The sequence below is a fragment of the Prosopis cineraria genome, unplaced genomic scaffold (assembly GCF_029017545.1).
Source record: "Prosopis cineraria cultivar Desert tree isolate PC_DT_omini unplaced genomic scaffold, ASM2901754v1 PC1, whole genome shotgun sequence".
NCBI classification, from domain to species: domain Eukaryota; kingdom Viridiplantae; phylum Streptophyta; class Magnoliopsida; order Fabales; family Fabaceae; genus Prosopis; species Prosopis cineraria.
The window spans coordinates 56,791,527-56,805,217 of NW_026555332.1; the positions used below are offsets into that span (position 1 = coordinate 56,791,527).

General features: G+C 33.4%; 2 protein-coding genes across 4 annotated transcripts; both read right to left on the reverse strand.

Annotated features, from left to right (window-relative positions):
• Positions 1 to 131: 131 nt before the first annotated feature.
• Positions 132 to 1,978, reverse strand: LOC129315891 (putative expansin-A17). The gene is made up of 3 exons (XM_054960043.1): positions 1,777 to 1,978; positions 1,367 to 1,688; positions 132 to 674 (listed from the first exon to the last, which is right to left on the reverse strand). The coding sequence occupies exons 1-3, from the start codon at positions 1,913 to 1,915 to the stop codon at positions 365 to 367; spliced, it is 771 nt and encodes a 256-aa protein (XP_054816018.1). The 5' UTR covers positions 1,916 to 1,978; the 3' UTR covers positions 132 to 364.
• A 4,752-nt stretch (positions 1,979 to 6,730) lies between these two features.
• On the reverse strand, positions 6,731 to 9,257 carry LOC129315908 (uncharacterized). Of its 3 annotated transcripts, XM_054960080.1 has the most exons (7): positions 9,143 to 9,231; positions 8,606 to 8,963; positions 8,417 to 8,485; positions 8,185 to 8,319; positions 7,947 to 8,020; positions 7,722 to 7,859; positions 6,731 to 7,012 (listed from the first exon to the last, which is right to left on the reverse strand). In XM_054960080.1, the coding sequence occupies exons 3-6, from the start codon at positions 8,462 to 8,464 to the stop codon at positions 7,727 to 7,729; spliced, it is 390 nt and encodes a 129-aa protein (XP_054816055.1). In that variant the 5' UTR covers positions 8,465 to 8,485; positions 8,606 to 8,963; positions 9,143 to 9,231; the 3' UTR covers positions 6,731 to 7,012; positions 7,722 to 7,726. The 3 variants fall into 3 exon arrangements, with proteins under 3 accessions (XP_054816055.1, XP_054816038.1, XP_054816046.1); XM_054960063.1 differs by lacking the exon at positions 8,606 to 8,963 and having other exon boundaries at positions 9,143 to 9,257; XM_054960071.1 differs by lacking the exon at positions 8,606 to 8,963 and having other exon boundaries at positions 9,136 to 9,257.
• Positions 9,258 to 13,691: the final 4,434 nt, after the last annotated feature.

The following is a 13,691-nucleotide window of genomic DNA, read 5'->3' on the forward strand; positions in this document are numbered from 1 at the left end:
ATCTTTCTCTTCCACACCCCCCCCCAACCCCCCAAAAAAAGAAAAACAGAATGTTCTGCTTCCTTATAATTTTAAACCCTTTACCGGTGTCTCTGAATATGAGAAGTTAATACAACATGCGTATGCAGACATTTACAAGCCGTAAATCCATCACACTCGTTAGACTTGCATGGCAAATATATTGATATATATCCAAGGTGGTGGGCATCGCTGCAAAGTGCTAGTGTTGCTGTGCCACAACCACTGGGAATTGGAAGCGTACATTGTTTTTACGGACAAAGCAAGAACTGACGAGAAACAAGGGAGACGTGCGGAGGTGAAGGGGAAGAACAAGATCCAATAGTAATAATTTAAATTCTCCCCTTCAGAACTGGACGTTGCTGACGAAGGACTGGCCAAATCTCCAGTTGGAGGGTGCCACGTTATAAGCCGTACGATACCTGCCGTTGCTGAGTTGGACTCTGAAAGACAAGCTCTGACCGTTGAGATAGCTTAGGCTCTGCCAGTTAGCACCCCAATTCCTGGACATGGTTTCCCAGTTAGTCATCCTGGACCCTTTGATCCAAACTCGTGAGATTTCTCCAGCACCTCCCATGTTGCTTATTAGCACAAGCTCGAAATAGTCTCTCCCATTTATGGTAAACCTGATGCCTCCGCTTCTCTTGCACCCAACCCTGCACAATAGTTTTCACCTCTATTCAGTATCCATCACCTTGCACGTTTTAAAGCTCTCATATAAAATCCTAGAAAACATCAACCCTCATTCGTAAACACGCTTTAAAAATACATGTCAATTCTTACTCTTTCAATTTTGTGCTTCGTCTAACTCTCATGGACAAATAGAAAGGGAAATGAAGTACATGATTTACACCTTGTTCGGTAATTAAAAAATGGCACTCATCGTCCTAAATTAGTGAATTGATTTTTTTTTTTTTAAAGCATTACTGAACCCGTGCTGGACTGCTGTGATGCACATTCCACCCTATCCTTGCCGTATAAACTAACTCTGACATTTTTCAAGGCAAACTCCCCGTGACTGTGGCCTCTTCTTGTTATTATTTATAAGGATATTTTTATCAATTCTTCATCCTTTTTATTGAAATGTAATATTCTTGTTACTATCAATGTTATACCAAAGATATATATTTTGTATCATAGATCTATTCTCTCTTCAAATGCAATAAATAATTGTACAATAAAATAGATAAGAGTTGAAAGGTTTTGGCTTGTTACTGATAATTCCCTTGGACCAAGTAATTGCAAAGAAGAAAAAACAGACTCAAGGAGTAATCAAAATATATATATATATATATATATATAGAGAGAGAGAGAGAGAGAGAGAGAGAGAGAAGCGAAAGGGACGTACCGTCTGTAGAAAATGGGAACAATCCCGGCTCTGTACTTGGCTATGGTCTCAAAAGCAGGCTGGGACATGTCGAAATGAGGTCTGGGAGGATTGCACCAACCACCATTGTCGTTGGGAAGAGCATAGTTCGGAGGGCAGAAATTTGTGGCTGTGATTGTGATGTGAGTCCCTCTGAGGCACCACTGTGGCGCTTGTGTTGCGTCGCACACTATCTGATAGCATCCACCGCATGCCTTCCCGTCGTTGAACAGAACGGTGCTCAATGCTGCCGTTTTGGTCCCATAACCATCCGTGTATAGATTCCCATAACCACATGCACCTCCTGCGATCCATAATTCCATACACTATTAGTAATGCAACAGCAACTAGTAATGAAGAGAGAATGAATTCATGAATTCACGTGCAATTACCCATTGTGCCCGACGCATCGCTTCCACCGTAGAATGTTGCATGTGCTCCCAGCCAGCCGGCTCCGCACGCTGTTCTTACTTGCGTGGTGGATATCCCCACCAACGATATTACAACACTCAACAACACTAGCTTTTCCATCCTCTCTCTCTCTCAATATCTAGGTTTGACCAAGAAGAAGCTGATCGAGTTGTGGCTGAGGATAGCATAGTCCTAAGGGCTATTTATAGCTACAGTTAGGGAGGTTACAGAGGAAGAAGAAAAGAAAAGGGAAGGGGAAATGGCATATGCGTTGACCCAGAAGTTCCTCTGCCATATTAAAATAAAAAAAGAATGGGAGAGTCATGCATTATAGAAATAACCAGTTGTCAATGACCCTCAACTCATTCAAATTACACAGCGATGCTAGATTGAATGATTGATATCAATTTAAGGCATCTTGTAACTAGCTGATTACACATAGATGCTACTTTCCCCCAATTTGAATGGTTCAAAGAATCTCATGCTTTGCTTGCTCGGGATATTCTTAACATTTTTGACCCACTTAGTGGTTGTTGTTTTAACATTACCCAAAAAAATCCATATCCTACAGAACAAAACTAGGAAACATTAACCAGATTATACATGAACATAGTAAATACACCGTAAAGTCAGTTACAAGGGTTTCATATGTAGCAACTCACTCGCTTCCAAAAGTCAAGTTATGCATTTGTCGGTAATAGAATCCGTGATTCCGTGGTACGTAATGGGTACAATCATAAAACAATTGGCGCAGCATATAGCAACATGCAGTGAACTACAGAATAAAAAAATAGTGATAAAATATACTCTTTTTATTTAAAAAATAAAAAATATAAGGTATTTTTAATCAGACCACACATATAATGAAATAGTTAGTTATTTTTAAATTAATATCATTTTTTATATTTACTCCTATTTAATAAGATGTTTCATTTTAAAATAAATATAAAGTAATTTATTTATTATGAATATTTTTTTTAAAGTACATTAATTATATGTTGAAATACTAAATTTTTTTATATTTTTAAATATCTAAACATTTAAATAGTGCTTTACATTTTTTTATTGGAGAGAGAATATGTTAGTTGAGAGAAGAATATAATACTCCAACCCATATTCCAAATGGTAGTCCGTATGAATACGGAAAGTCAATTAGTACACGCAATAGAACAGCACAAGAAACTGCATTTTATAGATGCAACGCATAGACGCGACTTGGAGGGTCAGAACTCAGAAGTAACATGCAAGTACCTTAGGATATGCAATAGCCGCGACTTAATAATGAAGAAAGGGCCATATGAGCAACAAGGAGAGAAGAGGATGAAGTAGTCAGCCTTAAAAGTTAAAAATGTCTGAATTAGCTGAAATTAATGATGGCTTGCTAGTAGATATGCCTTGTATTGTGCCATGTCTTGTGGAACTACCATCCTTATGGCACATGGCTGATGCCATGCCGCCTCTGCCCAAGTACTCTTTCACACACGTACCTAGCTACATTGTAGAGCGGCTCTTTTTGCATATTCTCTCCGGTCCACTTTATATGTCACATTTTAAAAAAATGAAATGATTTATTTTATAAATCATTAAATTGATAGTGATGATTTATCTTAAATAAAATGCTTAAACTACCTTTTAAAAAATGTGAGAGAGAAAAATAAAAAAAATATATTATATAGTTTATTTACTTTTTTATAATTATGTCTGTAATTTTACAAAAATTTATTCTTTGTACCTTTATTGTATTGGTATTGATAAGATTAGTAGAAATGACTTATAAATAGAATCTGAGGGAGTATTTCTTAAAGTTATTTTCAGGTATACATAGGAATGATCTAAAGTCTATAAGAATGAAGAAAAAGGCAAGCATGTTAGATTAGAATGGCATATATAAATCAAACCCAATTATGGAGTTCAAGCATAACTGATTATATATATATATATATAGGATCACAATCAGAATTAACTGAACCTGAAATAAAAAATTAGATCAAATTAAGTCCTCTGCAAAAATCAATGGGGGAATAAGCTCATAATCGTTTGCACACACATGTATAGGTAATTAGAACATTTAAACAGTCCGTGAATCCCCTTCCAGAAATTTCACTCCTGATACTTATTGGGCATTCAATGTGTCATAAATTAACCGAATTTTTCTTCTCGATAGATACTGTCCTCTGTCATTTCCCTTTTTATGATTGATTTAACTTTGTGCCATATGTAAGATATGTAGCTGCCTAACCGACGACATAAATTAAACAAGGGCACACTAAGCTAGTCGAACTAATGAAAGATCCCAGGATTGCATTTGATGCATACGAGATGTCCCAGTCACTAAGTGGACCGCGACTCGGTAACTAACCAAATAATCCTCAAGTAAAGCCAAAACCAAGGTTGTTGGTGATTCTAAGGGATTTGTTCTCCACGTCCGCAACAGCGATCTAAAACTGGTGTATGTATGATGCCGAAATATAATCTCAATCCAACTTAAATTGGAAGTGTTGGTAAATATCACCCCAAAAAAAAGAAGTGAACATTATTATTATTATCATTATTATTTTTACCCTCTCCCTCAATTGCTTTTAATAAAAGTGGGGGTTTAGTTTTACAGTTCAGCCGCACGACTCCTCTGGTTTTTTTTTTTTTATTGTACTCCATTCTTTTCAAATTACAAGATGAGACAAGATTACTCGCATCAACAAAACACAATAATGACACTTTATAAGTTTACTTTCTCATAATAAAATTATAAATTTTTAAAAATACTCTTATACACTTAATTATTTTGTTTTAATATTATTTTAATCATGTCTTTATTTAAAGGGTAATATTAAAAAAATATAATTAATAAAATGTTATTTTTTTAAAATTGTTTTATATTTTGAAACAATAAATTCCTCAAAAATTGTTTTATGGGTTGGAATGGAAAGAGTAATTTTCATTATTCACAACTAAAGTTGTAGTATTTTACAAGATGAAAATTTTAGTTTTAATACTGACCTAAACCTCTAATTCCAACAGCTCCCTGGCGACAGGTTGCACCATCCAAAAAATCGCAATAAAAGACTACTCAGCTGGCGTCTTGCTTCTCTACTACTAATCTGCCGTGTTCCTCCATGTATCCTGGACTCTTATTGTATATCCATTTCAGTTACATTGTCTAAAGCTCTTAAGAGTAGTCTCCCAGCCAAGATTAATGGTTATTATTCAAAGTCAATTATTAGCTATAAATTTGTACTTAGAGTCCAAATACTTCTTTTTGTAAATAGGTACTTGGCTAGTCATTTAGGTCATGTTTAGTACTATGGAATAAGAGATAATGAAATGAGAATGAGAGTAAGAAAGGCTCATTATCTTATACCGTACTCCTCCATATTAGTCACCTATTAGAAGCATAATTTTGTCTACTTTATAAATTACTAATTGATGGGATTGTTTTGTTTTAAATTAAAATTTTTAAACTACTCTTAAAAAATAAGAGAGAACAAGATAGAAAAAATAATATATTATTTATTTAATTTGTATTTTTTACTTAAGGTTAGATTTGGAATGATCCATTACCTCGTTTGAGGTATCACTAAACAACGGGAATGGGATCCATTTCATGGGAATGAGTTCTTGGATGACCAAATTCTCCTTGTGATTTGTCAAATTCCAATTCTGTCCAAATCCCTAATCTATCTCTCTCACCCTCCGCCGTTCGCCCCCTGTCTTTTTATCACCGTTTTCTCACCAGCGCCGGATGCGCTCTCTGCTCCCATCTCTCATGTCCTCCATTGCTCATTTTCGTCATCGATCTTTGTGAACCTCCCTCACCGTCATCGAGTTTTTGGGTTCATTGAGATTGTGATAAGGTGGTGTTGGAGAGGAATTTTTGTTTTTTTTAATCTTTGGATATGTTGTATTTGATTCGTTAGGCTGTGATTGGCTTAAAAAAATTGCTTTTGGTTTCTGGAATCTGGATGATTTCATGCATGAGGACAGTAGAGTCTTGACAAGAATATTTTAGTATTTTAATAATATAATTACAGATATAAAATAAAAATTATATCATCATTCTGCCAGCACACCAAACATACTTTTTAATTTCATTTCCATTCTCATTCTTATTCCATCAAAAATCATTCCATTATATAACAAACGGGACCTTAGAACATTAAGTGGTAGTGAGTAAAAAAATGAGAGAGGAAAGAAGAAAAAAATTAAGATGAGTGGTGTGGAATGAGAAATAGTAGTCGGTGATGAAAAAGTAGAGGGTGTGAAAAATAGGAATTGATAAGGAGGGAGAGGGAGTGAAAAAAATTGAGTTGCATGAGGTATATTATAATTTGAGTTTGCAATAATTTTTTTTTATTCAAATACCTCAACTTTTTTCTTAAAGTTTCTTGGATCTTTCCTCCTCATAAATCCAATGTAAAGTCTTCGCGTTGACAAAATATCTGATAACGCTTGCACTACAAAGCCTCGCTAACACCCCCGTGCTTGCTCTGAAGTAACCCCGTTTCCGTTGTAGCACATGTTTTCTGCCTTGAATAGTTAACCACTGCCAGTGCAATTTCCACGGTCACATATTTTAGCAACTAACGTCACCATTTAAACTGATCATAACTTTCCGTTATTGGCATCTACTTTAGAACTTCTGCAATTTTTAACCCAACTCAGCAAGGCTGAATGCAAAATCGAATTTTTGCACGAGAGCAGCAACAAAGCCAACCCATAACATATTGCAATTTTAACTTTTTGCTTTTGTTGTTCACTTCTATATAGATTTCTTATCAAAGTCATGATAGGGCAATCCAAGCATGGCGCGTATTTGAAATGTTATACACATAACATACATAATTCCAAAATGGTTTGAATTTGTTACACCACCCTTTTGGCCATCACTCCAAAGTTAATGATAACGCAGCCAAGCATTGTTAAGGCATGCTTGGGTACTTGAACAGTTGAACATGGACCATCAAATTCAATAGTCTCTTGATTCTTGAACATACTTGTACTGAGAATTATTAGCAAAGGATAAGCTTAAGTCTAATATGAAAACCACGGCAACAATATGATACAATGTCCTTAATCACACTGATGATTCACAGTTCGGAAATGAGTTATTCGGGCAAAACATCTAATAAACGAAAATGATTCAAGAAAATGACATCATTAAAGTAGCATGATCTGGTTCTTGCTTGCCGCTGATAATGATTTGGTGTGCACCATATGCAACTGTAGGAGAGAATGGTATAATATCAACTGAAAAAGTCACGTTCTAGGACTTCAACTAGAAAGCCTAGGCGTGACTGACTATGAACAACAGAACAAAGCAAGCATCTATTTTTGGCATTTTAGTCTTAAGATGGAAAAAGGAGTATTCTGGGCATTCGCAGCAAAATAATTTAATTAATGAACAGAAATCCATGAAGATTTATAAGAGTGAGAAGCATCTGAGTGGCTACCTAATGTATATATCTAGTTGTTTATTCCAGTGGTAACCATAAAACGTTTTCTCCTTGTCTGACACCCAATCAAAGCAACACTATAACTGATTAGGTTTTCAGGTCAAAGTGTTAGAAATTTTAGTCATTCGGCCGCCCATAGATTTCTTTTACTAGCAAAAGGGAACTACTTACATGTTCAACTCATGAACGAAACATTCTAAACCTTAGAACTATTTAGTCAATCCACTGACAATGATGAGATTCGTTCCTTAGATTTTAATTAGACAACAGAGCAAAAAGATCCATGCTTATTAATTAGAAAAACGACGTATAACATCTCAATAACAAACTTCCAATAATGATAGGTTTTGGGAATGCTGAAATAATCTGCAATAATTTGATCAAGGGAAGCTGAATTCAACCAACTGAAATGTATAAAAAGCGAGACAATTTACCAAGCATAATTGACGTCCATGGATTTAAATAAGGAAAATTACCTTCACTAATCAATGTGACTATGGTGAAGTAAATATCGAGCATTATGCAGAACAATATTGGTTTCCTCGTTTGATGCATCAAGTGTCCGCAATTCTTTGATCTCTTCCTGCCATTTCTCTATTTGCTCCTTGTGAATCCTGCAGATGAGGCAGTTAAAGGATTTTTTTTTCCCCTTTTTGTGGGAGGGGTTGGCGGGGAAGATTAACTACAACTTCATAGCTCACATGATCAGCCTCTCTTCAAATTCATTGCTGAGTTCTTTAAACATTGTTTTCCCAGATTCCAGTAGCTCTGACACCTACAAGAACCCACAGAGTCATTTAGCTGGTCAAACAACACGCATAGAAAGTCATTTATATCTAGTCTTGTAACATAAGCAATGTCCCAAAGGTAAATTGTGTCAATGATTAGTATGCAGAGGAAAATATGAATCTACACTCAGTGTATAATCACTATAGCTACCCTCTGCGTGAAATTTTCAATCTTCTCCAGAATATTGGAGATATTAAGCTCCATCTCTTCGGATCCGGCAACATGCATCTCAGATTCATCTTTTTCTTCAATATGTGCTCCTGCTTCATCTTCCTCCTCTTCCATCTAATTATTGTAAAACAATCAACAACACGAAATATGGTACAAGAAACAAGAGAAAAAAAAAAAGCACGATAAGGAAGAAAGAGACGGAATAAAATACATCTGGTCTCATGCGTTTTCTTGCAGCTTCACTCCCAGGGCTTTCCATTTCTGTTGATGTTAGTTAATGCTGCAGATTGGTTACACAAAAAGCGGAACTATAACGTGGATCTCCTTTTAAATATACTAATCAGAAATCAACTCAAAATTCTTTCAAAATAGAAATGAAAACATAAAAGAATTGTCATACATCCGTATGCAAAGGTCAAGTGAAATTAACCACGGCGGAACTCTGGCAACATCAACAGGTTTTCATTCCAAGCGAAGTATCTTTACTGTATGTATTTAATTGCCATAAATTCATCGAAGGAAGCGAAAGAGGTTATCCTTCCCTTATTTTTGTTTTTGTCAATTCCAGATGGCCTTTTTTTTTTTTTTAATCATCTAAACACAGAATCCATGAGATTTCGGAACAGAGCGGTAATGAAAAAGAATTGAGTACATAGCTTCCACGACTAGCAGAATCCACGTTAAATCGCAAAGCATCCTGGCGATGACTACGAAGGAGAAAGTCTTAGAGCTAACATGATTTCAATGAGAACGCAATCCTAAAACAGCATATTGATGAAATCAAAGAAACGAAGGCAAACTGTATAATTCCATGCATAATTGATGAGAAAATAATATCGCGGAAAAGAAAAGGATCATAAAATAATAAATGCTGATAGATTTGCATTATAATTGTGAAATCCATGAAGAAACGAACAAAACTAGTTTTACGTTTTACCGATTACTTGTTCCGGTTGATCTGATATAAACTTTTTGGCGCTTTGGAAGAAATGCTTTGCCTCTTTAGCCGTATGTTGCTATCTGAGAAGGCCAGCGGTGGCTGTGATTTTTCCGCCAATAGCAATTTGTTTAAATATAAAGGACGCGCGCGTTTTCTACCTCCTGAGTCCTGAGCAACAGAATGGGCCGTCAACTGAAATTGGGCTCAGAAATTATCGTAGGATGGGAGACAATATGGGCCTCCAACAATTAGATCCATTTTTTTTTTTTTTATAATCAAATAGATACGGACGTAAGAAAGCAAACGCGCAATTCACAACTCTTTCAGCTCGAGGGAAAACAACGTGCTAATGAGATGACAGGTTTGGGTGAGTGATTTTATTTTTTAAACAGCTCGTGGAAAAGAGGTGTGTATTAATTAATTAATCAATTAATGTCAACGGAATAAAATGATGCCTAAATCGTGCCAAGAAGTATAATGTGTGGAGTGCTTCAGGTAATGTACAGTTGGAGAGAGAGAGACGGTGTTGTTAGAGCTTATGAAGCCCAATACCTCACGTATCTGGCCCAAATGTACAAGCCCAGTTTCTGTTATAGTTGGTAGAATTACTTCAAACAGGACTAGTTTACTGTTAATACAAGAGGTTAAGTCTAGTGTTAAGGGACTGATCTAAATGCTGAGGTTGTAAATCAGATCATGATTATCACAATAAGATTTATCCATTCAGACCATATCAGGAGCACTTGCTGATTCAAAGCGGAAAACTACTGTTCACGATGAGTTTGATGCATTAAAACGTTTTAATACTTTGACTCTTGTTCCCCTACCTGAAGGGTGTCGGCCTGTAGGATGCAAATGGCTATTTAAGGAAAAGAAAAATGCTGATGGACAGATAGCTAAACTGAAGGTTAGACTTCTTGTTCAAGGATACTCACAGGAAGAAGAAGTGAACTGTAATGATACCTTTAGTTTAGCTGTAAAACCTGCTTTTATTTAAATTCTACTAACAGTTAGAGTTAGGAATACAGACGGACTCGGCCTTTAAGGACCTGGCTCTTATGAGTTCAGCCTTTATAAGTCTTAACTCTAAAGCCTGGTTCTCTATTTTAAACTCTATTTCTCAAGCCCGACCTTTATGTGAAAGACTCAGGGTCGGGCCCGCAAGCCCTTTTTCAAAAAAAAATAAAAAATAATAAAAATAAAATTAAACATTATAAATTAATTAAAATATTTTGAAATTAAAAAATAAAATTCTCATAATTTTTTAAAAATTAAACAACACATGTCTAGGAGTCTAGTAATAAAATTTAAATTTTGGTTTAAAAATAATTCATTTTTTATAAATACACAAACATAATAATTATAGAAAAATAAAAAATATTAGGAATTTTATATTATACACTGATATTTATTGAATTATATTAAATTAATTTTAAAATAAATTATAATTAATAATAATATAATGTGTGTAGGATCAGGTGAGCAGATCATTGATTTTAAACACGTGTTTTATCAAAATAATAATAATAATAATAATAGAGTTTGAAGAGTTACTCGAATTCAAGCCTTTTTTTATAAGGCTTATCAGGATCAAGTCTTTAAACTCGACTATTTTAAAAAAATTATTTTTAAAATTTAAATTTTTATTTAAATAGGACTTTTAAGTTTTACGTTACATGTCCGATCTTTATTTCTGATATTAGCGACACTTGCTGTCACTCATGGTCGGAGTCTTCAACGCGACGGCAGGAATAAAAGACAAATCCGATGGCGGGGATTCGCATTGCTACATAGGTATAAGTGCTAGCAGGCAACGATGTGTTGAATATTATAGATACAGCGAACAATTCCTGATTAAAAATTAGAAAATTCTCATCACTACAAAAATAAACAATAATTTTTTCAAAAAAAAAAACAGAGAGAATTTCTTTCATAATTTCTCTCAAAAAAATCTCTTTTAAAAAATTAATTACACAATTTCTTACAGAAATTTAAATGGAGAAAAATTCTGAGAGAACGATGTGAGAAAAATAGGGGGAAAAAAACCTGCTTAATGATGGAAAAAATGTTAATCTGTGAAAAATGTTTAACAGAAACCAAAAATTGGTATTAAAAAAAAAAACTCTTCGTTAACTTGAAGTCGTGCTGTGTAATTTACTCAAAAGTAACTGAACTGAATTTGTTCCGAAAACTGAATTTCATTACATGTATGTAGTTTAGACCCTTATTAATTATTTCAGTAAAAACCATTGACTGCAGCAGTTATAATTTATACACGTATATATGGATTACGCACTGTATATCGTATTCAATTTGCAGATGCAATCATGTATTACTAGTTTATGCCATCCTAATCATTTTTGGAACCCGTGAGCTTCATATTAAGGCAACATATTTCTGTTTATTCCTAACCAACCCGCAATATGTAGCTTCCAAAACGACGTAATTTCCTGTTTGTTGGTTACAAGAGAATAAATTATATAAGCAAAAGCAAGATTCCCGTAACATAAACGAAACCTTGCGGTCCATTATTGCAGATGTTTCTTCATAATTAAAATGAATAATAATACAATACACTTTTATTGGCAAGGATTTGACTTCTCTCCATTTTCTTCCCTCTCCATTTCCTTTTCACTTTCTATATCAATCATTGAATATATTTTTCAATAGTTTAGATTTGATATTTCATAAAATAATTATTAAAATATAAAATTTTAAAAAAATAAATATAATAATAATTTTATAAAACATCAAATTTAAATCATTGAAAAATAGATTCAATAGTTGATATGAAAAGTGGAGAGAAAATGAAAAGAAAAAAAAAATGAAGGGAAGCCAACTCCGATAAAAACATCTTACAAAATCACTATAAGTTAGTTGATAATTGGGTCACGAGTGTTAATTTAAGAAACTGCACGATGCCCAATAAGGAAGGTTCAAGTTCGAATGTTCACTGAAATACCACCCTTTTAAATTTTAATTATTCGGTCCCGGTGCCTATCAAGGGTGGTGCTCCTCGCTTAACCAGCATCTGAGCGGTCAGATTTAGAGATTTTATTTTTATTTTTTTTATAAAAATTATAAATTTTTAATACATTTATCTTATCATCAATTTCCACAATGTAAATTTAATTTGAATGAGATTATTTAATGTTATTTTTTTATAATTTTTATAAATTGACTTTCTATATATATTCTAGACAGTATGATTTAATACTAAATTTTTATAATTTTCATTTTAGTAAAAATAATATTAAAAATAAAAATAAAAATAATCTTCAAATTGGCACTTTAAAAAAATTAGGAAAAAATTTCAATTTAAAAATTTTAAATCTAGACTATATAAAGATATTAAATATTAAATTTGACCATCTTGATTAAACTTGCATTATTCAAATTGATGATATGATAGATTTATTAAAATTTATATTTTTTATTTTAATAAAGATAAAATAAAACTTGCAAATCTAGACTATCTCAATTTGCTAATTAGGTGATGGTGATTAGTTTCATGCTCATTATGGTGACGAGCACTATGGTGCTCATCATCTAATGAGCAATTTAGATTGTCCATATTTTTAATCTAGGTGGTCCATAATTTTTAGTTTTTTGTTTTATTTTATTTTATTTTTATTAAAATAAAAAAATAATAAATTTATTTTATCATCAATCTAAATAATACAGATTCAATTTAGATGGTTTAATTTAATATTAATTTTTTTAAATTAACTGTTGAGATGTACTTAAAATCCAGTCTGTCCAGATTATATTTTGATAATCAATTTATAAATTTTTTTAAAAATCAATATTAAATTAGATCATCCAAATCAAATTTATATTATCTAAATTGATGATAAAGTAAATTTATTAAAATTTTATAATTTTTTACAAAAAAAGAGAGGCCACAAATCTGGACACCTTTTTTTTTTAACCAACGATGGCACCAAGACCAAACCCTTAGGTGATGACCACTGAAAATGGACATTTAATTAGCTTACATTTGTACTGTTGTAAGTCAGGCTGCTTCGTATGCAGCTTAGAGAATGATGTAATTTTTTTATTCCTAATTCGACGCAGTCATATTCCTAAAAATATGAATGGAGATGAACATGATATATAAATCAAACTAGATCAATCCAATGAAATAATGAGAAATGTTGGTCAGAGATAATCGTTGTGCATTGGCATGAACATGGCATGTCTATCCGATTCCATTCCCAACCAAGAGACGCAACCTTTATATAATGGGTCCAAGCGATTTGAAGGATTTTTTTTCTTCTGGGTCATCCCCAGGAGCATTGCCACCATAATAAGCCAGGAAAATGTTACACAAGACTCAAAAAAATAATATAAGCCCCCTTAAAAAATTTTATTTGTCCTCATCATTTTTAAAAAATTGATTGGTCCTTTACAAAAATTCACTTATCCCATCTTCCCATGTAAAATTTGTTGACTTAGAAGGCTAAAAAAATCATCCCATCGAAAGACAGTTCTTTTATTTTTTATAATTTTATATTTTTTGCATGGTTTCTGGTATTTTATTGTT

Bases quoted from the DNA above. Each gene is read 5' to 3' on its own strand.
- LOC129315891 (XM_054960043.1), bottom strand. From the start codon at position 1,915: ATGGAAAAGCTAGTGTTGTTGAGTGTTGTAATATCGTTGGTGGGGATA. The intron at 1,689-1,776 runs GTAATTGCACGT...TATGGATCGCAG, and splicing joins CGATGCGTCGGGCACAATGG to GAGGTGCATGTGGTTATGGG. The intron at 675-1,366 runs GTACGTCCCTTT...ACTATTGTGCAG, and splicing joins GTTCCCATTTTCTACAGACG to GGTTGGGTGCAAGAGAAGCG.
- LOC129315908 (XM_054960063.1), bottom strand. From the start codon at position 8,464: ATGGAAAGCCCTGGGAGTGAAGCTGCAAGAAAACGCATGAGACCAGAT. The intron at 8,320-8,416 runs GTATTTTATTCC...TACAATAATTAG, and splicing joins GAAAACGCATGAGACCAGAT to ATGGAAGAGGAGGAAGATGA. The intron at 7,860-7,946 runs GTGAGCTATGAA...CCTCATCTGCAG, and splicing joins TTTGAAGAGAGGCTGATCAT to GATTCACAAGGAGCAAATAG.